This window comes from Scyliorhinus torazame, chromosome 8 (genome assembly GCF_047496885.1).
Source record: "Scyliorhinus torazame isolate Kashiwa2021f chromosome 8, sScyTor2.1, whole genome shotgun sequence".
Classification (NCBI taxonomy): domain Eukaryota; kingdom Metazoa; phylum Chordata; class Chondrichthyes; order Carcharhiniformes; family Scyliorhinidae; genus Scyliorhinus; species Scyliorhinus torazame.
The window spans coordinates 16,769,566-16,795,954 of record NC_092714.1 but is presented as its reverse complement, the minus strand read 5'-3'; the positions used below and the strand labels follow the sequence as shown (position 1 = coordinate 16,795,954).

Genomic DNA, 26,389 nt, shown 5'->3' with positions numbered 1-26,389 from the left:
TGACTCTTACCAACTTTTACAGATGCACCATAGAAAGCATCCTATCGGGCTGCATCACAGTCTGGTATGGCAACTGCTCGGCCCAGGACCGCAAGAAACTTCAGAGAGTCGTGAACACTGCCCAGTCCATCACACGAACCTGCCTCCCATCCATTGACTCCATCTACACCTCCCGCTGCCTGGGGAAAGCGGGCAGTATAATCAAAGATCCCTCCCACCCGGCTCACTCACTCTTCCAACTTCTTCCATCGGGCAGGAGATACAGAAGTCTGAGAACACGCACGAACAGACTCAAAAACAGCTTCTTCTCCACTGTCACCAGACTCCTGAATGACCCTCTTATGGACTGACCTCATTAACACTACATCCTGTATGCTTCATCCGATGCCAGTGCTTATGTAGTTACATTGTATATGTTGTGTTGCCCTATTATGTATTTTCTTTTATTCCCCTTTCTTCCCATGTACTTAATGATCTGTTGAGTTGCTCGCAGAAAAATACTTTTCACTGTACCCCGGTACACGTGACAATAAACAAATCCAATGCAATCCAATCCAATGATTAGAGTGCAGGACAGACATGTCCCTGTGAAAATGAGGGATAGAAATGGCAAGATTAGGGAACCATGGATGACGTGTGGAATTGTGAGACTAGCGAAGATGAAAAAGGAAGCATACATAAGATCATTTCATTTCATTTCATCTAGGCGACTTAAAACTGATGAAGCTTTGGAGGAATATCGGGAAAGTAGGACAAATCTCAAACGCGCAATAAAGAGGGTTAAAAGGGGTCATGAAATATCTTTGGCTAACAGGGTTAAGGAATATCCCAAAGCCTTTTATTCGTATATAAGGAGCAAGAGGGTAACTAGAGAAAGGATTGGCCCACTCAAAGACAAAAGAGGGAATTTATGCGTGGTGTCAGAGGAAATGGGTGAGATTCTTAATGAGTACTTTGCATCGGTATTCACCAAGGAGAGGGACATGACGGATGTTGAAGCTAGGGATGGATGTTTAAATACTCTAGGTCAAGTCGGCATAAGGAAGGGGGAAGTTTTGGGTATTCTAAACGGCATTAAGGTGGACAAATCCCCAGGTCCGGATGGGATCTATCCCAGGTTCCTGAGGGATGCGAGGGACGAAACAGCTGGGGCATTAACAGATATCTTTGTAGCATCCTTGAGCACAGGTGAGGTCCCGGAGGACTGGAGAATTGCTAATGTTGTCCCTTTGTTTAAGAAGGGCAGCAGGGATAATCCAGGGAATTATAAACCTGTGAGCTTGACGTCAGTGGTAGGCAAACTGTTGGAGAAGATACTGAGGGATAGGATCTATTCACATTTGGAAGAAAATAGACTTATCAGTGATAGGCAGCATGGTTTTGTGCAGGGAAGGTCATGTCTTACAAACCTAATAGAATTCTTTGAGGAAGTGACAAAGTTAATTGATGAGGGAAGGGCTGTAGATGTCATATACATGGACTTCAGTAAGGCGTTTGATAAAGATTTCCATGGCAGGCTGATGGAAATAGTGAAGTCGTATGGGGTTCAGGGTGTACTAGCTAGATGGATAAAGAACTGGCTGGGCATCAGGAGACAGAGAGTAGTGGTGGAAGGGAGTGTCTCAAAATGGAGAAAGGTGACTAGTGGTGTTCCACAGGGATCCGTGCTCGGACCACTGTTGTATGTGATATACATAAATGATCTGGATGAAGGTCTGATTAGCAAGTTTGCAGATGATACTAAGATTGGTGGAGTTGCAGATAGCGAGGAGGACTGTCAGAGAATACAGCAAAATATAGATAGATTGGAGAGATGGGCAGAGAAATGGCAGATGGAGTTCAATCCAGGCAAATGAGAGGTGATGCATTTTGGAAGATCTAATTCAAGAGCGGACTATACGGTCAATGGAAGAGTCCTGGGGAAAATTGATGTACAGAGAGATCTGGGAGTTCAGGACCATTGTACCCTGAAGGTGGCAACACAGGTCGATAGAGTGGCCAGGAAGGCATACAGCATGCTTGCCTTCATCGGACGGGGTATTGAGTACAAGAGTCGGCAGGTCATGTTACAGTTGTATAAGACTTTGGTTCGACCACATTTGAAATACTGCGTGCAGTTCTGGTCGCCACATTACCTGAAGGATGTGGATGCAGAGGAGGTTCACCAGGATGTTGCCTGGTATGGAGGGTGCTAGTTATGAAGAAAGGTTGAGTAGATTAGGATTGTTTTCATTGGAAAGACGGAGGTTGAGGGGATACCTGATTGAGGTCTACAAAATTATGAGATGTATAGGCAGGGTGGATAGCAACAAGCTTTTTCCAAGAGTGGGGATGTCAATTACAAGGGGTCACAATTTCAAGGTGAGAGGGGGAAAGTTTAAGGGAGATGTGCGTGGAAAGTTTTTTATGCAGAGGGTGGTGGGTGCCTGGAATGCTTTGAACAAAGAACAAAGAACAAAGAAATGTACAGCACAGGAACAGGCCCTTGGGCCCTCCAAGCCCGTGCCGACCATACTGCCCGACTAAACTACAATCTTCTACACTTCCTGGGTCCGTATCCTTCTATTCCCATCCTATTCATATATTTGTCAAGATGCCCCTTAAATGTCCCTATCGTCCCTGCTTCCACTACCTCCTCCGGTAGTGAGTTCCAGGCACCCACTACCCTCTGCGTAAAAAACTTGCCTCGTACATCTACTCTAAACCTTGCCCCTCTCACCTTAAACCTATGCCCCCTAGTAATTGACCCCTCTACCCTGGGGAAAAGCCTCTGACTATCCACTCTGTCTATGCCCCTCATAATTTTGTATACCTCTGTCAGGTCGCCCCTCAACCTCCTTCGTTCCAGTGAGAACAAACCGAGTTTATTCAATCGCTCCTCATAGCTTATGCCCTCCATACCAGGCAACATTCTGGTAAATCTCTTCTGCACCCTCTCTAAAGCCTCCACATCCTTCTGGTAGTGTGGCGACCAGAATTGAACACTATACTCCAAGTGTGGCCTAACTAAGGTTCTATACAGCTGCAACATGACTTGCCAATTCTTATACTCAATGCCCCGGCCAATGAAGGCAAGCATGCCGTATGCCTTCTTGACTACCTTCTCCACCTGTGTTGCCCCTTTCAATGACCTGTGGACCTGTACTCCTAGATCTCTTTGACTTTCAATACTCTTGAGGGTTCTACCATTCACTGTATAGAGAGGTGGCTTTGCCAGCGGAGGTGGTAGAGGCGGGCACGATAGCATAATTTAAGATGCATCTAGACAGCTATATGAACGGGCGGGGAACAGAGGGAAGTAGATCCTTGGAAAATAGAAGACAGGTTTAGATGAAGGATCTGGATTGGCGCAGGCTGGGAGGGCCGAAGGGCCTGTTCCTGTGCTGTAATTTTCTATGACACTCTTTTGAATGGTTACATGATTGATTAGCATCCAAAGGTTAGTCCTTCACAGTCGAATTTCCAAATACTGGAGCTTTCACAGAATCATAGAATTCACAATGCAGAAAGAGGCCATTCGGCCCATCGAGTCTGCACCGGCCTTTGGAAAGAGTACTCTACCTAAGCCCACACCTCCACGCTCTCCCCATAACCCCACATAACCTTTTGAGGGGGGGGGGGGCAGTGGGGGCAATTTAGTTTAGTCAATTCACCTAATCTGCACATCTTTGGATTGTGGGAGGAAACCGGAGCACCCAGAGGAAACCCACGCAGACACGGGGAGAACGTGCAGATTCCGCACAGACAGTGACCCCAGCTGGGAATTGAACCTGGGACCCTGGAGCTGTGAAGCAACTTTGCTAACCACTGTGCTATCGTGCTGCACTCAATGAGGAAAGGGGGAAAGTTTGACTTGTGCCCAAATCAGGCAGCATGTTGGTGGAGTGATTCGCTCAGTGCCTGCCTGAGAGCCTAGTCAAATTCAGCATTGAAACTTATTGAATGGCGGTAATGAGCTGCAATTGACAAATGGATGTTAGGATGGAACTTGATGGTTAACGCCTGATGACTGCTGATTGCCCTGCAGCAAGCAGCTAATGAACAGGCCCTCGCCTATTCATTGTCCTCTCCTATCCTGAAGACCATTTGGGCCGAATGACCTGATTTTGTGCAGCAGGGACAGTACCAGGATGGGCTATTGGGCAGCTCAGTGCAGAAGTTAGTCAATTCAGTTACTCCATAACCCAATGGCGCCGATGTCAGCTGAGACCCTGGCCATCCAGCCCTGACAATTATGAAAAGGGAGGCTGTGTCATTAAGATAATTGAATCATGACACGTGTCTCTCTCCACAGCACAATCTGAAGAGCTTCGCTTTGATGTGTGTCAACACCTTTGCCATTCAGTTCAATTACCCAAATTAAGTGAATTATTCAAAATCGGAGCGGCATTAATAGTTCTGAATCGTGACTGAGTTTGGATAAAGAAACAAAAGTGGTATTCAAATTCTGTTAATATCAAAGAAAGCTTTTATCAATCTCAGCAGAAGCCGCTGCCTTTATCTTAGTTTTATATTATGACAGTTCAATATGTTCCATGATTGAATTGTAACAGATTTCAACTTTGAGGAAGCTAACTGTGGTGGTTAATCGATGCAGGCATAAATTACAGCAACCTGCGCTAATGTAGCCTCACAAAGAATTTTTACGGGGGGGGGGGGGGGGATTATAAAACAAGACGCTGGGCCACAAAAGGTGATATTAGGACAGGTGACCAGACGCTTGGTCAAAGGGGTAGGTTTCACGGAGCGCCGTAGAGGAAGAGAAGGATGTGGAGCGTTGTGGATGGATGTAGACAGTTCTCTCTCTGGTCACACTCAGTTGCTCCTCCAGCGCGACGCGTTGCCCACAGGCAGAAAGCACTGAACACCATCAGTTGCCCTCCAAAGGATTTTCTTCAAGGGCTGAACACTCACCTAAAATGACTGGTGCACCTGCTTGCATAAGCAGTGAGTGAACCTCGAAGTAATTCAGTGTACGGGTGACAGTTGTGGGTGTGTATTAGGTGTATCTTACACTCAATTGAAGAGGGTAGGACAGAGACTCGTGGGGAAAGGCTCCTGACACGGACCTCCTCAACAAAATGACCTAGATTTGTGTTGTAACATGCTTTGTAATTTGAGAGAGGGCAAGATTTTCTTTCAACCTTCCACCCTGAACATGAAGCAACAGTAAATAGGTGGACCCAGTGTCGTGTTATCTACCCCACGGACTGCAACTGGATGCAGTTGGACTGTAAAGCATACACCAAACTTAGATGTTGGTTCAATACGATTTATTGAACTTCTGTAACAATGCACACAGCTGGCTGTGGGTTGACACTCTAGTACTCTAAGTGTACTAACTCTAACTAACTCGACCAGACTAGCTCTGATTCACGTGTAGAAGGTGCTGACTGATATATACACCCTGACTGTCACTACAGTTGTCACCAGTGGAAAGAGGCAGAGTGCTGATGCCTCGTGTGTTTTATAGTAGGAAACCCCCCTCTAGTGTTCTGTCTGGTGATTGGTTGTGTTCTGTCCTGTGTGTTGATTGGCTAACCTGGGTGTCTCTCACTGCCTGTCTTTACCTCATGATGTGCATGGGTGCATATGATGACACCCAGCACAAACCATTGCAATGAATCTTGGACGATTTTATAATAATAATCTTTATTGTCACAAGAAGGCTCACATTAATACTGCAATGAAGCTACTGTGAGAATCCCCGAGTCGCCACATTCCGGCGCCTGTTCGTGTACACTGAGGGAGAATTCAGAATGTCCAATTCGCCTAAGGGCACATCTTTCGCGATTTGTGGGAGGAAACCGGAGCACCCGGATGAAACCCATGCAGACACGGGGAGAACGTGCAGACTCCACACAGACAGTGACCCAAGCCGGGAATCGAATTGGGACTCTGGAGCTGTGAAGCCACAGTGCTAACCACTGTGCTACGAGTGGTTGGTTTCCCTGCTTTGAAGCTTCCTTCATGTTACGATCCTCCTGGCCTACAGAACTTATGATCAAAAGAGGGTTGGATTTAATCATAAGGACATAGTTTCCTGAGGGTCAATGCAGCTGAAGGCATTCCCACCAATGGTGGAGTGTGTCATACTATCCACGCATGTATATATTGAGATGCAGACAGGCAGTGATTGACACAGGATGACCAGTAAGCATACAACACAGCACAGCCAATCACCAGACTGGACACTACCACTATAAAGCTAGAGGGCACTAGGTTTCCCATGCTCTCGGGACCCAGCTACTGAGACAGTCAGAGTCCACGAGCTAGCAAGCGCAAACACCATGCGGTAGCTAGTAGGTCTGGTCAGGCTACTACAAGGTCTCCAGTCAGTTCAGTATAGTGCCGACCCACAGCTAAATATGTACAGTAGTTCATCTAGTTGAATAAAACAGTGTTGGAACTTCTCCTGTGTTAGACGTCTGTTTCTAACTTCCCTGCATCAAATGCAGTCCACATCGAACATTCCTGCCTGACACATCTGAGTGATTAGAATCAAGAACAGGTAAGGCCAGAATTGGGGGAACACAGAGAGATTGACGGGTTGTCGGGCTGGAGGAGGTGGCAGAGATGGGGAGCGGCTCAGGTATCGAAGGTGTTTATAATGATAATCTTATAATAATCTTTATTGTCGTAAGTAGGCTAACATTAACACTGCAATGAAGTTACTGTGAAAAGCCCCTAGTTGCCATATTCCGGCGCCTGTTCGGGTACACTGAGGGAAAATTAAAAATGTCCAAATTACTGAAATGAGGATAAAAAAATAAAGGTCAATCCCGAGCCATGGCTGGAAGTCAAAATGATGAGAACCTAGGAGGGTATCCAAAGCCTTTAATTTCTTTGAAGTACTGAGAAGCTTTGTCACCAGCAGCATAATGTTCCAGACTGGCAGAACCTTAATAAAAATAAGAAAAGCAAAGTGTATCTGGCCCTTGAAGTTATCGCGATCATAAAAATCATAGATTCAGGATTTTGCTTTACTGTTTATTTGGCCATCCCCAGTGAGGTGTGGGTGATTATAAGAGGAGAAAAAAATATGGAGAGAGGGAGAGAGAGCGAGAAAGGGAGGGTGGAGAAAGCGAAAAACGAGGGAAGATGGAGAGAGACAGTAAAGAGGAAAAAGGTTGACGAAGAGAGGGAGAGAGACTTTGGAGAGAGAAGTACGGGCAGCACAGTGGTTAGCACGGTTGCTTCATTGCGCCAGGGTCCCAGGTTCAATTCCGCACTTGGGTCACTGTCTGCGGAGGCTGCACATTCTCCCCATGTCTCCGTGGGTTTCCTCCGGGTGCTCCGGTTTCCTCCCACAGTCCAAAGATGTGCAGGTTAGGTGGATTGGCCATGATAAATTGGCCTTAGTGTCCAAAAGGTTGGGTGGGGCTACTGGGTTACGGGGATAGGGTGGAGGTGTGGGCTTAAGTGGGGTACTCCTTCCAAGGGCCGGTGCAGACTCGATGGGTCGAATGGCCTGCTTCTGCACTGTAAATTCTATGTTCAATGTTCTAAGTAAAGGGAGGATAGAGGGGGAAAGGACTGAGAGAGAAAAAGAGAGCATGGAGAGCAAGGAAAAGAAAGAGGGAGGGATAAAGAGAGAGGGGGAGGGGGAGAGAGATATCCACACACTAACAGCCTTTCTCCCTGCATCTGATTAATTCCTCTATACGTCAAGGATGTTTTCACTGTCCGGTTGAGAATGAAACAGAATATATCCATGGTCGGTTTTAAATGTCAGCAGTGCGTCAGATTATAATGTCAGACTGAATTGTAGCACTGTTTGACATCTCTTGTGCAAATGAAATTTTCTGAAGTTTTGAAGGGAGCTGCTGGTTTGCAAATGACTCCCTTCTTATCTCTTCTTCCTTTCAAGGGCCACCATATCTTGATATGGTGTGACTATGTACCTTGAATGGATTAGCACTGCATTCCCAATCCCTGGTCTGTTACTATTTACACCTAACACATTAAATCCACCCCTTGTTTGATCGCAAGCTCTGAATGACAGAAGGGACACAATCAAAGGAAACTTTGTGCAGTGAAAATCAACTAACAGGGTGCTATGATGTCACCTGCGCTGAAACAGTCAGGATGGCTGCAGTCGCTGATGACAGTAGGGTGTGGGGCCCGCGGCCCTGGCACATATTGCCTCATGCGCAAGACAACAGGTTAAAATAAAATGTTGTGTTTAATTTTGCAACGCAAGAAAGGGGCACTCAGTCTGATATGATCCTATTAGTGACGGTTAATGTTTGAATAGAATACCAAAATCCCAGCCAATAACTCACTGAACTTCGCCACAAGATCTTATATTTTATTTAAAAACAAACTTCATTTTATATAAGAGGTAAGCAAATAATCACTTTCTACACGGTCATTTATAACGACTTATGCTATGAGCTTAATTTTATTTTTTACTACCAATCTCTTGTATGTTACAAGAATCTTCATTACTTTTTTCAGGGCCTACCCAAATGTATGCCACAGCCCTCCAGAAGTCACTTTGATTTTTCCTCAGTGTTCTAGCTATTCTCTGAGGTATGAAATTTCATGGGGATCCTTTCATTTGCTCTGGCGAAGTGATCTCTGGTTTTCTTGGAAGACCACATGGCTGTGGGCTTCACTAGATTCTTGCTCAGGAATTTAAATATCAGGAACACACTTGCTCCTCCCGACATACTGTGCTCCCACAGCTCCTGTACAGCTGTGGGTTCCAGCTTCTGGCAGATGCTTTCTCTGCCTGTTCCAATGTGATTCACTGCAGGTTGCTTGTTTCTATGAGAAAACACAGACACAGATAAATTAATCAAATGAACCGTTTAATCTCTGCAACCCACCTTCATGACATTGGGCAGTACGGTAGCACGGTGGTTAGCACAGTCGCTTCACAGCTCCAGGGTCCCAGTTTTGATTCCCGGCTGGGGTCACTGTCTGTGCGGAGTCTGCACGTTCTCCCCGTGTCTGCGTGGGTTTCCTCCGGGTGCTCTGGTTTCCTCCCACAGTCCAAAGATGTGCAGGTTAGGTGGATTGGCTAGACTAAATTGCCCTTAGTGTCTAAAAAAAAAAGTTAGGTGGGGTTACGGGGATAGGTCGCAAGTGTGGGCTTACGTGGGGTGCTCTTTCCGAGGGCTGGTGCAGACTTGATGGGCTGAATGGCCTCCTTCTGCACTGTAAATTCTAAGATGACAAAATGGCAAACTTGGGATGTTCCAAACTGAAATGTAAGCTCGTTATTTTATACCTTCAACACAACGTTTTGATCAGCCATGATCGTGATAAATGGCGGAGCAGACTCGAAGGGCCAAAAAGCCTCCTCCTGCTCCTACCTTCTATGTATCTATGTATTCTGGGACTCATATGAATAATTTACACTGCTAATGGAGTTTACGGCCCTATCTCCAGAATTTTTGTCCCAGCTCGGGACCCCCTTGTTGGCCAATCACGTTTAATGTGGGAATGACACCCCCATTTTAAATATTTTATTGAAGTGAATGGAGACCTTCTTGCTCTCCCAGAAGCTTAGCAATACACCATCCATTGATTATGTGTTCCCACTGCCAGCTCTAACCTTATTAAATTGACACAGGCTACCTTTTAAGTGTAAAAAACCCAGGCTTGTTTGAACTGCATTTACATCAGAGATGTTTTTACCAGTTTCTCAACCAGATCCCCATTTTATTGGCTGGGATTTTGGTATTCTATTCAAACATTAACCGTCACTAACAGGATCGTATCAAGACTGAGTGGCCCGTTCTTGCGTTGCAAAATTGAACACAACATTTTATTCTAAAACATATGGGGTGTAATATTCCAGCCCCACCAGGTGCCAGGGTTACCCAGACCCACCGAAATTCAATGGACTTTTGGCTGGGCCGCTGAATTCCCACAGTGGGCCCCACCCCAACAGGGCTGGAAAATCCCAACCTTGAATCCCTTCATAATTTTTTTTCAACAGGCTCGTGGCTCGACTGATCTATGTTGGTGTTTATGCTTGACATAAACCTCATCTAGCCCTTTTTCCTCTGAGTTTATCAGTATTTACCAAGTATATATCCCAAAATGTTACACGTACATTGTTTTGCTTTGTGATTCACTGGCTGCTGTTATGCGAGTAAGTTGAATGGTCATTTTAGGCAATTGTTTAAGCCAGGAAACAAAGCCTTTGGACAATGATTGTTGGTGCGAAATGATTTTTACGTCGGATAAGTATATCCCACTTTATGAGGAGTGAAGGGGACTTTGTCCTCCCAGGTTACTGTAAAGGATCCCGCAGCACTTATCCGAAGAGGAACAGGAGTTGTCCTCTGGTTGATATTTATCCCTCAATAAATATCACTAAAACAGAGCATTTAGTCATGATCACAGCTTTCTGTGTACAGATTGCCTGTTACATTGCAAAATTGCCGACACTTAGAAAAAAATACATTGAGGCTTGTAAAATGCTTGGGATGTTCGAAGGTGAAAAAGGCTGTGAACCAAAATGCAAGAATTTGTTTCCTTCTATAATATACACAAGCAAAATACTGTGGGTTCTGGAAATCTGAAATAAAATCAGAAACTGCTGCAAATACTCAGCATATCAGGCAGCATCTGTGGAGAGAGAAACTGACTTAACAGGCAGAATCTTGTGTCCTTCCCTGTGGCACGTTTGGTGGTGGTGGTGGGGGCGGGGCGGTATTTAATGAGATGAGAGGATGGTGGGTGGAGATCCTGAAGTCTTCCCTCCTCCCCCCTGATTAAGACCATGGCAGGAAGACACATGGACGGTCTTCCCACTCTGCCACCAGTTGAAGCTCTTAAGTGGGCAATTAATGCCCAGTCAAATCCTACCACCATTGATATTAACCCAGGGATGGGTGGGGGGCTCGCCATGTGGAAAGTGTTATATTGCTCTTTAGTAATATATCATTACTCTTTGCGTCGTAATCCAGAATGTTCTGATGTTGTGACGATAAAGAAACCACCAATCTCTAACTTAAAGCAAAACTGACTTATTGAATAACGATTGATTAATATTGAGTTCACACAACTCCACAGAACTACAACTAGTAATCAAGTAATCGTTATCGAAGTAATAACTAATTTAAACTACACGTGCTGCTTATCTTAAATACACTGTGATCTATCTCCCTCTCTGCTTACACTCTACTGGCTAGGCTACCCAAGATTCCCTGAGTTCTTATATTGGCTGGGATTCTCCCCTACCCGGCAGGGCGGGGGGTCCCGGGGGGATGGAGTGGCGGGAACCACTCCGGCGTCGGGCCGCCCCAAAGGTGCGGATTTTTCCATGGAGGATATGTCATTTTGAAAATAATGGCACCAATTTCAAAATGCACTGGATTTTTCCGCACCTTTAGGGGCCAAGCCCTCACCTTGAGGGGCTAGACCCGCGCCGGAGTGGTTGGCGCGCCGCCAGCCTGCGGGAAAGGCCTTTGGCGCCATGCCAGCCGGGGGCCGAAATGATTTTGCTTGCCGGCGGAAGTCCATGCATGCACGGGAGTGTCAGCGGCTGCTGACGTCATCCCCGCGCATGCGCAGGGAGGGGGTGTCTCTTACGCGTCGGCCATGGTGAGGTCTGTGGCCAAGGCGGAGGGAAAAGAGTGCCCCCACGGCACAGGCCCGCCCGCGGATCGGTGGGCCCCGATCACGGGCCAGGCTACCGTGGGGGCACCCCCCGGGGCCAGATCGGCTCGCGCCCCCCCCCCCAGGACCCTGGAGCCCAACCGCGTCAGCTAGTCCCGCTGGTAAGAGAGGTACTTTGATTCTCGCCAGCGGGAAGGCATTCTCGCGGGCCGGAGAACCTCCGGAGGGGGGGGGGGGGGGGGGGGGGGGGCGGTGCGGCGCGATTCCCGCCCCTGCCGAATATCTGGTGCTGGAGAATTCGGCAACCAGCGGGGGAAGGGATTCACCCCAGCCCACCCCAATTTTCCGACCCGGCGGGGTGTCGGAGAATCCCGCCCATTTATACTGGGAACTAATGGTGCCCTCTTGTGGCTGTGTTACAGTGAGATGTAATAATTAACCCTTTACTTGTCTACATATATACATATTATTCCAGAGAGCATGACAAAAAAAACCTGGTGTGTTTGCTTTCATACACCTGAGGTCGGGATGGGGTTAGCCTTGCTAAAAGCACCCAGTACCTGATCGGGGGACGTGCCAATGGAATGGGGATGGGCTCTGTTGAGAGCTACCCTTTGCCCTTACCTCCAACTCACCTCCCCCTTTACCCACGATCTCCGTCCCACTTTTACTCATCTGTGACTTGTTCCCTCATCAATCCTAAGTTTGGTGGATGTAGTACTGGCAAAGCTGCTGCCTTCCTGGTGGCATTCCCAGTGGGCAGGATTTCATGGGTCTTTCATCCCAGTACAGGCCCATTTCTGACCTGTTAAGTGCCTGTGTGGCACAAAATGCAAAGGTCCTTCCTGAAAAATGGTGATGGGGCTCTTGCCCGATCTCCAGGTGACTCCCGAGAATTCCGTCACCTCCGCAGCGGACAGCATTTCAGGCTAATGCTCTTTCAACAGAGCGCTTTTTTTTGTGACTTTCATGACTCCAGTTCATTTTGAAATTGGTGCTATTGTTTTCAAAATGCCATATCCTCCATGGATGAGCAGTAAATAATTTGTTAATTATCAGTTAAAAAGTGACAGAGACAATTTAAATGATAGAGTGCGACATTGCTAATCTAAGTGTGTAAGAAAGAGCTAGGAGCAGGAGTAGGCTCTCTGACTCATTGGACCTGCTCGATCTCCACTATTCAATGAGATGAAGGCTGATCATTGATCTCAACTCCTCCACTGTATCCCTTCGTTTCTTGGACAATTGGAGAGTTAAAAGAGAGTTATTTAGTCTGTTTTAGTGCTGTCTCATATTTGTGTGGGTGTGTGAGGTGCAGTAACATTGTTTATAACATCACCCAATCCTTACCTCATTACCATTCAGGGCAATGAACATTTGCTAATGGTGCGACATACAATGTTGCATCAGAGTCAAGCTTTGCAGCAGTGGAAAAGGGACTAAATGTACCTTGTTCTTATCTGTTTCCAGTTCCGCCACACATCACTCTGCTGAAGAATGAGACTGCAACGGAGAATGGTCGTGTGGTAATCATCTGTGATGCTGAAGGCGACCCTATCCCTGCCGTCTTCTGGAGTAGGGTTGGCAACGGAAGCAGTTTTCCAGAAGAAGAGAAGGTAAGAATGTTGTCATTGATCAATGAATGACATGGAAGGGACAGAACTAATTTCCTTCCCTTCAGTTTCTTTCTGCTCAAAACGTTTGAGTGATGAAGTTCAGCTCCATAGCATCGCAGCTATCGGTTTAACAGAGGCTCGCAATTTAAAAAATGAATTACTCCAGCTACCTCTGGTACATCCTGGGCTGTGTACTTGTCTTGGGTGTTGGTGTGTGTGGTAAACCACTGTTGCACCTATATTAGGTGATGTATGGTAGGACCTGTACTACAGGTATGACGGTAGTCCCTGCCTGCTGACTCTGCCCAGTAGGCGGAGTATAAATATGTGTGTCCTCCGTGCAGCAGCCATTTCCCCAGCTGCTGTAGGAGGCCACAGATCTTAGAGCAATAAAGCCTCAGTCGTGTTCAACTCTCGTCTTTGTGCAATTGATCGTGCATCAGTGTGGACGTACAATCACGTGCTAGAAACGTGCAGTTTGCTTTTATTTATCATTTCATACGATGTGGACATTGTTGGCAAGGCCAGCATTTGGTTCCCATCCCTAATTTTCCTTGAACTGAGAGGCCAGTTAAGAGTCATCCACATCGTGTGGGACTGGAGTCACCTTAGATCAGATAAAGGTGGCTGACGTCCTTCCCTGGTGGACATTCATGAACCAGTTGGGTTTTTAACGATGATCAGCGATTGTTGAGGCCAGCTTTCAATTCCAGATTATTAATTGGATTTACGTACAACCAATTGCCATTCTGGGATTTGAGCCCATGTCCCCAGAGCCTGGGCTGCTGTAGGATCACTCGTCCAATGACATTACCACTATATCACCACCTCCCCATTTGATCAAAGGCCAAACAGCCCCTGATGCTGACTTGACTCACTGTCTGCCATTTTGCAATGATTAATCGCAACAAAGTGAATTTGAGTCGATCTGAATGACCCCAGCCCTACCCTCACCAGTATAAAAGGGCCAACCATGCAACTTACAGGTAATTTTCACTTATGTTTCTTGGTGATGTGTGAGTGGAGGTTCTGAGTTGTGCCATTGGAAGTGTTACAAACATATGGGGCTGGATTTTCTGCACCCCAACGCCAAAATCACGGACGGCATGGTGGCGGAGAATCCGCTTCCCCGCACATAATTGGGATCGGCGCCGGTTTGGCGGTTCTACAGGCCCTGAAAAGTGGCGTATTCCGGGAGGTACACTGCGCTGCCCAGCTCCTACCTGGGGCCATTGATGGACGCCTGCTCCACCACTCTCCGCCCCTAACCGGCCGAAGTCCCGACGGCGTGGATCTAATGTGGTCCAGCCGGTTGGGAAACTAGCGTGGCGGCAGTGGACTCAGTCCACGGTCGCCCTGGTCGGGGGCGGGACGATCAGAGGGCATGGGGAGCCTTATACGCTGCCGGGAAATGTTTGTGTGGGCGTGGAGGGTCAAGCGCACGGCCGATCGGAGGGTTTATTTTTAGGGTCCAACTTCGCAGCCTGAGTCCTCCATTGTGAATGGCGTGGCCGCTGGAGGCCGCCGCGTGCGCATACCTCTAACCCTGAAGTTCAGGGCCCATATCTGCAGCAAAAGCTGCTAGATCTAAGCTGGTTCACTGCTAGCCCCCTGCAGGGCTGGGAATATGTGGCCCTTTCACGCCAGTTTCTCTGGCCTGAAAGTTCCCAGTTCTGATGCCGGCGTGGGGACATAGTCGCAAAAACGGAGAATCAAACCCATGAACATACGAACAAGGAACAGGAGTAGGCCAATAATAATGATAATATTTATTAGTGTCACAAGTAGGCTTACATTAACAGTGCAATGAAGTTATTGTGAAAAGCCCCTTGTCGCCACACTATGGCGCCTGTTCGGGTCCACAGAGGGATAATTCAGAATGTCCAATTCAGCCCCTTGAACCTGCTCCGCCATTGAATACGAACCATTTAACATGACCATGGCTGTTCTGATGGTAACCTCAAGTCTAAGTTTTGCAAACTTATTGGATTTTCAAGCGAGTGATGTTGGCTGCTGAGAAAGAAGTCAAGAGTTTTTTGATGAACGTACCAAGGAACAGCTTGTTTCAGTAAGAATTACAGCCCTTCTGAGGCTGCAGCATTTTATGGAAATTGAGCACAGGCAGCAGGGAAGACAGAAGAGGAGGGCTCTCACTATGAGGCCCTACTTGTCAGGTTATTATAATGATATAGTATCTTGGGCTTATTTAATGTACAATAATCAAGGAACCAATCAGTCATAAGGGATTGTGTAAACATGGTGTGGGTTCATTTATTAAGACTGGGCAGATGTGAACATTAATGCATAAGTATAAAGCATCAAGGTTTATAGGTACTGTCCTGTAACCATATTTGGTGTCAAGTTGCAAGAGAACCTGCAAATCTTGGATTTAACTCTTCTAATGTGGGTATTTTGTACAGACAAAGATTCAAAGCTGCATCATCATGTTGTGGATGAAGGCTTTCCTCAATGATCCGACACACTGCTTTACGGCACATGTGACTGAGCCTCACCAACCTGTGTGCTCTTGTACTTTTCCAATGATTCCGTCTTCCTCCATTTTGTCCAGTTCGACTTTCAATTTGTCTTATTTGTGGATGCTGCACTTGGTGGTTGATCAATCGAAATGTGTAATGTGGCGGCTCCCTTGAAACTGCCAATTTTGACAAAACATTCTGGATGTAGCAATGTCCGGTCATGAACTGTGGCGATAGGATTAGATTCTGAGGTTGATCTGCCATATGAGTTCTGACTGATTCCATGGATTGTTACTTGTGTGAGGTTGCAACATGCTGGTGGAGCTGTGATCTTTGGGCCTTTTGTTTACACACTATAGAACATCGGTGACACCCGGGGGATTATGCTTGCACTCCAAAACTACGGAACCTGCACATGGAACTAGTAAACCACTCAACATTGAAAGTTCCACAGTGTTAGGTTCCACCTTGGCCTTCTGTGTCTGTTGATATTTGTCTTTTAGAATTTGCAGGGGTAGTATGTTGCCCCTGTGTAAATCTTAACCAATAATAAATAGCTATCAACTATCTTGGGGGAGATAATCCAAAGTTTGGCAAACCCTTTAGATGGTGTGATGGCATCGACATTTCCCATGAGGTTGACAGTGTAAAACCTGTGTTCTCCGCTCTTCATCTCATCGCTTTCTGGTCTGTCAGTAACCTCATGTATATGCTTCTGATGGGATACAGGATCATTATTCTTATTGCTCGAAGGCACCCACTGTGCATGGGTTGTTTGGATCAGTACTCAGCTCTTTGTAGCTGCATCAGCCTTGGCTTGAGTGCACTGCCGCTGTCAACGGCCCTTTCTGCCAAATGTTTTGCAAAATTGCTGGAACTCTGGGCATTTCCTTGGTACTTGTATCTCACCAGGTTTAGGTGTTCTAGTGAGTGCATCAACAATTGGGGTTGTATTAGCACTGCAGGCTTCATATCTTCATCAAGAATCTATCCAACTCTGTCTTAAAGACACTCAGTGATTTGGCCTCCACAACCTTCTGTGGCAAAGAGTTCCACAGATTCACCACCCTCTGGCTGAAGAAATTCCACCTCATCCTTCTAAACTCCATCGGGTACAGACCCAGGGTCCTCAACCGCTCCTCATGTGACAAGCCCTTCATTCCTGGGATCATTCTCGCGAACCTTTCAACTGTTCATCCTTCATCCAGGACATCATTCTATTGAGTCTGCTCTGAATGGCCAATATATCTGCTGACTGCAAAACACCGTTCAATACGATCATGGCTGATTCCCTGCCTCATGTCCACTTTCCTAACTGATCCCCATAATCCCTTGATATCCTCAGAGAAAGATGTCTTTCCCAGCCTTAAATCCTCAGTGATGGAGCATTCACAACCTTCTGGAGAATTCCAAAGATTTACAATCTTTCGAGTGAAGACATTTCTCCTCTCATTCTGAAATGATCAACCCGTATCCTGAGATGTCGTTCGCCCGTGTTCAAGATGCCCGAGCCAGGGGAAACAGCTTCTCAAGTGTCTACCTCGTCAAGCCCTTCACAATCTTGTCTGCTTCAATGATTCTTCCAAATGCCCAAGAATATAAATTGATTTTACTCAGCCTCTCATCGTTATACAACTCCCTCACCCCAGGAACCATTCCAGTGAACCTGCCTTCAATTAAATCCAATTCCAAATCCAAATACATGATGTGGAGATGCCGGCGTTGGACTGGGGTGAGCACAGTAAGAAGTCTTACAACACCAGGTTAAAGTCCAACAGGTTTGTTTCGAATCACTAGCTTTCGGAGCACTGCTCCTTCCTCAGGTGAATGCTAGAAGAAGGAGCTGTGCTCCGAAAACTAGTGATTTGAAACAAACCTGTTGGACTTTAACCTGGTGTTGTGAGACTTCTTCCAATCCAAATACAGTTAGCCAGATGTGGTCTGAACAAGGCTGGACACAACTAAAATATCACTCCCTCGGCTATAAATTCCTGTTCATATTGATATACCATCTTTTCATAGAATAATAAAATTTACAATGCAGAAGGAGGCCATTTGGCCCATCGAGTCTGCACTGGCCCTTGGACAGAGCACCCCACTTAAGCCCACACCTGCACCCTAACCCCGTAACCCAGTAACCGCACCTAACCTTTTTATTTGGACATTAAGGGGCAATTTAGCATGGCCATTTCACCTACCTGTACAACTTTGGGCTGTGGGAGGAAACCGGAGCGCTCAGAGGAAGCCCACGGGGAGAATGTGCTGATTCCGCACAGACAGTGACCCAAGCCGGGGATCGAACCTGGGACCCAGGAGCTGTGAAGCAACCGTGCGAACCACTATGCTACCGTGCCGCCCTAATTTTGTGATTGTTCCTTCAATCTCTTTGCACCATGGCTACCTTGTGCAAAAAAAAATACTTGCAGCTAAACAATCCATTATTAACAGCGCATTTAAATTAAAGTGGTGTCTCCAGAGGGGCTTCCTATCTCAATGGCGCTGATACATAGCAGAGAAGGCGGAAGAAGCACCTCTTTCCCATTCTATTGGCCTCTCACCTGGTGAAGGAGCTACGCTCCGAAAGCTAGTGATTCCAAATAAACCTGTTGGGACTTTAACCTGGTGTTGTAAGACTTCTTACTGTGTCTTTTGGCCTGGTGGGACAACAAACTTTGAATCCTGCCAAAATAGTAAAACAGTTCAGCATCCCATTATGAGATTGTTACATGTTTGCAGTAACTTGCACATACCAAGAGCGCAGGAAGCAGCACAGTGTACACATTTTCATAGAATCGTGCAGCACAGAGGGAGGCTATTTGGCCCATCGTTCTACGTGGATCATAATCCTAGCTCATTATCGGGATCATTCTGTACCAGGCAAACGCCTTAGATGATCACTCTCACTTAAGGTTGAGAAAGACAGGTCCCACGGACACTTAAACAGGACTGAAGAACGTATCTCACTCTCCCTGAAAGAAAGGAACCACCAGAGAATATTGCCATCCTCGAGATAGCCTTTTTAATAAGTTTCGGGTAGATTTTAACAACTTGGATATTATATGGATCGAAGCATCTCTCCTCAACAAAATACCTCTCCATTAAAGAGTGTTGATGGAGATGGGATATTGAGTTTGGGTCCAGAAGACTACATGAGACAATATACATCCTAAATAATTTTGTTTATTTAATAAATGAACATGCAATTTGCTTTTTTTGGTAATCCCAATATTGAAAGTTCGAGGAAAAGTGAATATAACCTTGTTTCGCCTTTTCTTATTTCAGAGAGATATTTAAGATATCCATCATTATTTAGAGTCGTATTTAAGTAATCTCCAAGTTTAAAGTCTCGCAAAATACCTTCATCCCAATTAAGGGGAGTGCTATCATTGCTACACTAACTACACCAAAGGGTAAACCAGCAGGGGGCACATGAGCAATCGTGCTGGGCACCATCCTTTGTCTTTTGCCAATGTTCATCATTTTAGTCAACACCCTTCAAGCAAACAGGATACTGAGCCATGGAGTTAATGGCCACTGCGCTCAGTCTCCAGGATTCAGTTGACAAATCATTCACGACCACCCTTAAGATAATCTGTTGTTAGCTTGTGGTATCTTAAAATTTATAAATATCTTACTGAAGTGATGTAAAGACCAGTTTCTGTTTTCCCTCAAAACTACCCTGTGAGAGAGGATATAGTAGATGATATAATAATAATCTTTATTGTCACAAGTAGGCATATATTAACACTGCAATGAAGTTACTGTGAAAAGCCCCTCGTCACCACTTTCCGGCGCCTGTTCGGGTACACGGAGGGAAAATTCAGAATGTCGAAATTACCTAACAAGCACATCTTTCGGGACTTTTGGGAGGAAACCGGAGCACCCGGAGGAAACCCACGCAGACATGGGGAGAACATGCAGACTCCGCACAGACAGTGACCCAAGCCGGGAATTGAACCTGGGACCCTGGCTGAAGCAACAGTGCTAACTGGATTCTCCAGTCGTTGCAATTCATGTTTCCCGCCAGCAGAGCACCCCCACCCACGGGATTCCCACTGGCATGGGTGGTTACTATGGGAAATCCCATTGACAAGCAGTGGGAAGATAGAATCTCGCTGCCAGTGAACGACACGCTGCTGTGAAACCCGGGGCCGGGGAATCGGAGAATCCCGCCCACCGTATTCTATGGCACAGAATGTTTTTGTCTTTGAGCATAGAATCACACCCAAGCATACTTATAAATTTCTTGAACCTTTGTCCAGCAGATGAACTCGGCTTGTAATTTTCAATCCCTACTAAATAGGAGAATCACTTTTTAATTCTTTGTATTTATATCTATACTCTCTTACAACCGTATTTACATGGGAATCTCTCATAACCACAATTATATCTGAATTCTCTTATAACTCTATTTTTATAGCTGTGTTCCCTCACAGTTCCTGTGTCAACTCTTTGAAAGAACTGCCCAAATAGTCCCATTCATCGTATCTCTTTATCCAAAGCCCTATTTTGTTTTTCTGTTGCAGTGTATATTCAAACAAATGAAGATATACTGTGCATAAACTTTACAAGTTTAAGATTAGTAAAGTGAACATGAAGGGTGAAGTAAAACAGAAGGTGCTACATTTGACCAGTGTTAAGGTGCCAGTGTGTGATAGATCACAGAAGATGGCATCGAATCAATCAACTTGAACTGGCCCTTTAGTTCCATGACCCTGTTCTTCTCCCATAGCTCTGTATTTATATTTCTCCACCAGTATTTACCAATTTTCTTTGGAACGTTACTGTTGAATAATCCACCACCCTTTGAAGTAGCCCATTCCAGATCACAGCAACGTGTTCCTGTCATGATATCCACATCAGCATATCATGGTGCAATCACACACACCACTGATGGACGGGCAGTTGGACCAACCAGCACACACTTAACATTGCAGCCAATCACCAGTGAGAGCACACGCACTATAAAACAGGGAACACCACAGTTCCCGCTCATTCTACTAGGAGATAGCTCAGAGCACAGAGCTCACAGCGTGCCACTCAGACATAGAGCATGTGCTGAGTGCCTCACTAAGATAGTGATAGGGCTGGGTCCACAGGTTAGCTGGTGAAGCACGTACCCAAGCCAGCAGTTCGTTGTTACCGTTATTTAGACAATAAAACAGAGTTGTGCCATCTACAGCTGTGTTGGATCATTTGTGCATCAGAACACCCAACACGACATTGCCTTTTTTAGATTCATAGATTTATAAGTGTTTACAGCGCAGAAGTAGGTCATTCAGCCCACCGTGTCCACGCAAGTGAACAAAGATCTGATTCCACTAATCCCATCTTCCAGCGCTTGTCCCATAGCCCTGGAGGTTACGGCAGCACAAGTGAATATCAAAATACTTCTTCGATGTTACGAGAGTTTCTGAGTCAATCACCCTTTCAGGCAGTGAGTTCCAGACCCCCTCCACCCTCTGGGTGAAAAAGTTCCTCCTCAACTCCCCTCTTAGCCTTCTACTTTTTTTTTTGCCATTATCTCTGCATCCTCAGGGTACCAATCCTCCCGCCTGGGAACGGTTTTATCTTATCTAGTCCACCAAAGCTTCTTATAATTTCAAAGAACGCAATTAAATATTTCTCCTTAAGCTTCTCCACCCCAAGGAGAACAATCCCTGCTTCCTCATGCCGAGTACCATTCTAATAAATCTCCTCAGCACCTGCTCGGAGTTCTTGGCATCCTTGGAAGCAATTCTGCAGTTTAAACAATAATTTAAACGACAAATGCCCTATTGTTTAGCAGCAAGTAGAGGTCTAATTGTTTTACCAGCCAAAAATTTATAATCTCAGCTGTCGGCCTTGTGCATTTTATGTTTAAAAATCACTTGGAGCAAGAAAGATCCATTAATGACAGCAGTATTTATTTATGTGAAGGCTCTAAACAATGTGCATGTGTAATAGAGAATGTTGGGCCTCAATCAGGCAAATAAATAGAAACGCATAATACTTGAGGCTAGACTCTATTTCATTATTTTCCAGCAACTGACTCCAGCATTATCTCTTCCATAAAGACATATGTGTCCTGAAATATTAAATATAAATAAGTCCAACTGATTCTTTAATATCACTCAATAGCAATTTAAGAGTGGAGTTTCTGACCCTAAATTCTCTCCATCACCAAAATCACCTGGCTTATTGCCACCTCTGCAACATGACCCACATCTGGGGCAGTTACCATGAGGATGTTTCCACTTGCGAGAGAGACTAGAACTAAGGGATGTAGTATAAGGGTAAGAGGTCGCCCTTTTGAGATGAAGATGAGGAGATTCTTTTTATCTCAGAGGGCTGTGAGTCTCTGGAACACTCTTCCACAGAAAGCAGTGGAGAATGGGTCATTGAATATATTCCAGGTTGAGTTAGATAGATTTTTGATAGACAAGGGGGTCAAGGGTTATTGGGGGGGGGGCAGACAGGAAAGTAGCATTGAAACAACAGCAAGATCAACCATGATCTTATTGAATGTTGGAATAGACTCAAAGGGCTGAATAGCGCACTCTTGTTCTAAAGTCCGATGTACCTATCTGCCCCAGCTTCAACTCATTGGCTATTAAAACCCTCTTCCATGCTACTGTTTCCTACAGACACGACTCCTTCAATGCTGTTATGCCCAGCATACTGCATTTCACTCTCTGTAAACTTCAGCTGATACCTCTGTAAACAGTGCTGCCTATATGCTAATTCACACCAACTTCTGTTCATCCATCGCCCCTGCGTCTTCACCAATCGACATCAGCTCCTGGGCCCAGCAATGCCGCGATTTTAAAACTCTCGGCCTCGCGTTTAAATTTGTCAGTTCCTTCACCCTCTTCATCTCTCTGTAATCTCTTCCAGCTCTACAACCCTTAGATATCTTGTTCTTCTAATCTTGACCTCTTGAGCATCCCTAATTTTCATGGCACTCCAAATGGTGGATATGACTCCAACTGACTTTACTGTGAGTGGAAAATCATGTCTCACGAATTAGATTGAGTTTTTTGAAGGGGTAACCAAGAAGGTAGATGAGGGCTGTGCAGTCGACATTGTCTACATGGACTTTAGCAAGGCCTTTGACAAGGTACCTAAAGTTAGGTTGTTGCATAAGATTAAATCTCATGGGATCTAGGGTGAGGTAGCCAATTGGATACAAAATTGGCTTGATGACAGAAGACAAAGGGTGGTTGTCGAGGGTTGTTTTTCAAACTGAGGTCTGTGACCAGCGGTGTGCCCCGGGAATCGGTGCTGGGTCCACTGTTATTTGTTATTTATATGAATGATTTGGATGAGAATTTAAGAGGCATGAAATGAAAAAATGAAATGAAAATCGCTTATTGTCACAAGTAGGCTTCAAATGAAGTTACTGTGAAAAGTCCCTAGTCGTCACATTCCGGCGCCTGTTTGGGGAGGCTGGTATGGGAATTGAACCGTGCTGCTGGCCTGCCTTGGTCTGCTTTAAAAGCCAGCGATTTAGCCCTGTGCTAATAAGTTTGCAGATGACACCAAGATTAGTGCGAAGTGGACAGTGAAGAAGGTTATCTAAGATTGCAATGGGATCTTGGTCAATTGGGCCAGTGTGCCAATGAATGGCCGATGGAGTTTAATTTAGATAAATGTGAGGTGATGCATTTTGGTAGATTGAATTGGGGCAGGACCTACTCAGTTAATGGTAGGGAGTTGGGGAGAGTTATAGAACAAACAGGTCTAGGAGTACAGGTTCATAGCTCCTTGAAAGTGCAGTCACAGGTGTACAGGATGGTGAAGAAGGCATTTGGCATGCTTGGTTTCATTGGTCAGAACATTGAATACAGGAGTTGGGACATCTTGCTGAAGTTGCACAAGACATTAGTAAGGCCACACTTGGAATATTGTGTACAGTTCTGGTCACCGTATTTTAGAAAGGATATTATTAATTAGTATTATTTATTAGTGCAGGAAAGATTTACTAGGATTGTACTGGGACTTGATGGTTTGGGTTATAAGGAGAGGCATGATAGACTGTGATTTGTTTCGCTGGAGCGTAGGAGGCTTAAGGGTGATCTTATAGAGGTCTATAAAATAATGAGGGGCATAGATAAGGTAGATAGTCAACATATTTTCCCAAAGGTAGAGGAGTTTAGAACTAGAAGGCATAGTTTTAAGGTGAGGGGGGAGAGATACAAAAGGGTCCAGAGGGACAGTCTTTTCACACAGAGGTTGCTGAGTGTCTGGAACGAGCTGCCTGAGGCAGTAGTAGAGGCGGGTACAATTTTGTCATTTAAAAAGCATTTAGACAGTTATATGGGAAAGCTGGATATAGAATTTACAGTGCAGAAGGAGGCCATTCAGCCCATCGAGTCTGCTCCGGTCCTTGGAAGGAGCACCCCATTTAAGCCCACACTTCCAACCTATCGCCGTAACCCAATAACCCCATCTAACCTTTTTGGACAGTAAGGGAAATTTAGCATGGCCAAGCCACCTAACCTGCATATCTTTGGATTGTGGGAGGAAACCGGAGCGCCCGGTGGAAACCCACGCAGACACAGGGTGAAGGTGCAGAATCCACACGGACAGTGACCCAAGCCGGGAATCGAACCTGGCACCCTGGAGCTGTGAAGCAACTGTGCTAACCACCACGCTACCGCGCCGCCGGGATATGGGCCAAACGCGGGCAAGTGGGACTAGCTTAGGGGTAAAAACTGGGCGGCATGGACAAGTTGGGCCGAAGGGCCTGTTCTCATGCTGTAAACCTCTACGACTTTGACTCTACGCTCTGAAACCTCCCAACACCAAAACCTCTCGGATTCTCTTTTTATCAGCTTTAAGATGTTGCTTAAAGACTATTTGTTTGAGCAAATATTTGGTCACCTACCCGAATGTCTTATTCTTTTGTCTTGGTATTCTGTTGGTTTATCCTCCAGTGAAGTGCCCGAGGTTCTTTTTTACCACATTATAAGCACCGTATAAATTCAAGGTATTGTCGTTAAATTGCCTGCTGCCGATCTCACATATGAAGGACAACTACTTGGTGGAACTGGTCCCTCAGAAACCCTCAGTGCCTTTAAGGAATAAAATGCAGCAAATGAAAAATAACTGGAGAGATAATTGCGAGATGTCTGCAGCACACTACAGGGTGCAATTATCCCCTAGTTTGACAAAGGTTTGAGATACTCACTCTTTAAGTAGGGCGGAGGGAAGCTATTCTATTTTCATACTTGTAAACAAGCGTGGCTTCTGTAATAGTTACTCTCAGGTAACAGTGGGAGAAAGCCAATTAACAGCGAGAGAACACAGCAGGTGGTAAGGGTAGCTACGCCTGAAGAGAACATCGGCAGCTTTGTTCTGGAGAGTTGGAGCCATTTTTTAAGACATTCTGCTCATTCTATCTTGAATAAATTGCAGCCACAGACGACAGTACAATGACACACAGTCAAAACCTGCGATGGAAATTCTTCCATCAATTTTCTTCCCCCCCATTTCGCTCTCTCATTCAAAGTCTGAATTACCGTCATTTTTTTTGTTGAAGTTCCATTCAGGTCCAACATTTGCTAGGATTAAGGGGGGGGGGGCGGTGTGGGGGGGCGGTGTTATTCCCTGAAAAGTTAGCAGTCAGTTGTTCCGATTTTCCATTAGATTTTATAACTCATATTATGTAAATGATCGAGAATTTAATTAGCTTAACCTGACAGCATTTGATCTATGGACTTTAATACAAAATACAGAATGCAATAGACCTTTCAGTTTTGTTCTGTAATTAAGGAGACCTGCATTTTGCTACATATTGTAATTATTCGGCTGCTGAAATATTCATAATTGTGCAAATTGTTTATTATGTTACACTTTATTTTTATATTATAGTTGTAGTTATTTATAACTGTGTTATGAATCATGATTACTTGTTGAATTTGAATTGTCACTGTGAAAGTGAAAGTTGGCGAGAACCAAAGGTTACTCTGCCCTTTTGGGAGGGAGCTGACTGGTGGTGATTTAACCTGAGGGTCACCATTCCTCAGACGAGGGGCAATGTTGAGATTGAGTAACCTCAGCTTGTACAGGAATCGGACCCATGCCTTTGGCATCGCTCAGCACCGCGAATCAGCCATCCAGCCAACTGAGCTGTCTGACCCCCTATTGTCATTGTAATTTGGCACCTGCCACCATGATGATTTTTCAATAAGCTAATCACCTATTTCGTTGTTATTACACTCAGATTCTTGATGGGAGGATTGAGGTGCGGAGACAGAAGGGGAAATCTTCACTGCACATCAGGAACATCATGCCCAGTGACTCAGGGGCGTATCATTGTGAAGCCACGAGTCCCATTGGTAGAGACCAGAAAAGCATGCACTTGGATATCCAGTGTAAGTTCGGCATGCAGTAGTCCTGCATTTTATTTTCGTAAGCTCTGCTGTTTCAGCTTTGTGGTCTCAGATATCTTTCGTATCGGTTCCTAAATGTTCATGTTCAGGGTGTGGGCACCGCTGTCAGGACCAGCATTTCTTCACCATCCTCACTTGCCCTTGAGAAAGTGGCCATGAGCCACCTTCTTGACCTGCTGCAGTCCGTGTGGTTAAGGCACGCTCGCACCCCTCTTCGGCAGGGAGCAAAGGATTTTCATTCAGCAATCAACACCCTGGGGATTACGATGGACCAAAAACTGGACTGGACTAGCCATATAAATACTGTGGCTACAAGAGCAGGTCAGAGGCTGGGAATTAT

At 45.6% G+C, this 26,389-nt stretch overlaps 1 protein-coding gene across 4 annotated transcripts in view; it reads left to right on the top strand.

Annotated features, from left to right (window-relative positions):
- Positions 1-26,389, top strand: part of LOC140427663 (neural cell adhesion molecule 2-like) — an 896,208-nt gene that overhangs the window by 438,254 nt on the left and 431,565 nt on the right. For all 4 annotated transcript variants that reach the window (XM_072513136.1, XM_072513135.1, XM_072513137.1 and 1 more), the window contains exons 8-9: positions 13,051-13,196; positions 25,881-26,031. In XM_072513136.1, coding sequence (XP_072369237.1) covers positions 13,051-13,196; positions 25,881-26,031 — 297 coding nt within the window. The remainder of the gene's footprint in view (positions 1-13,050; positions 13,197-25,880; positions 26,032-26,389) is intronic.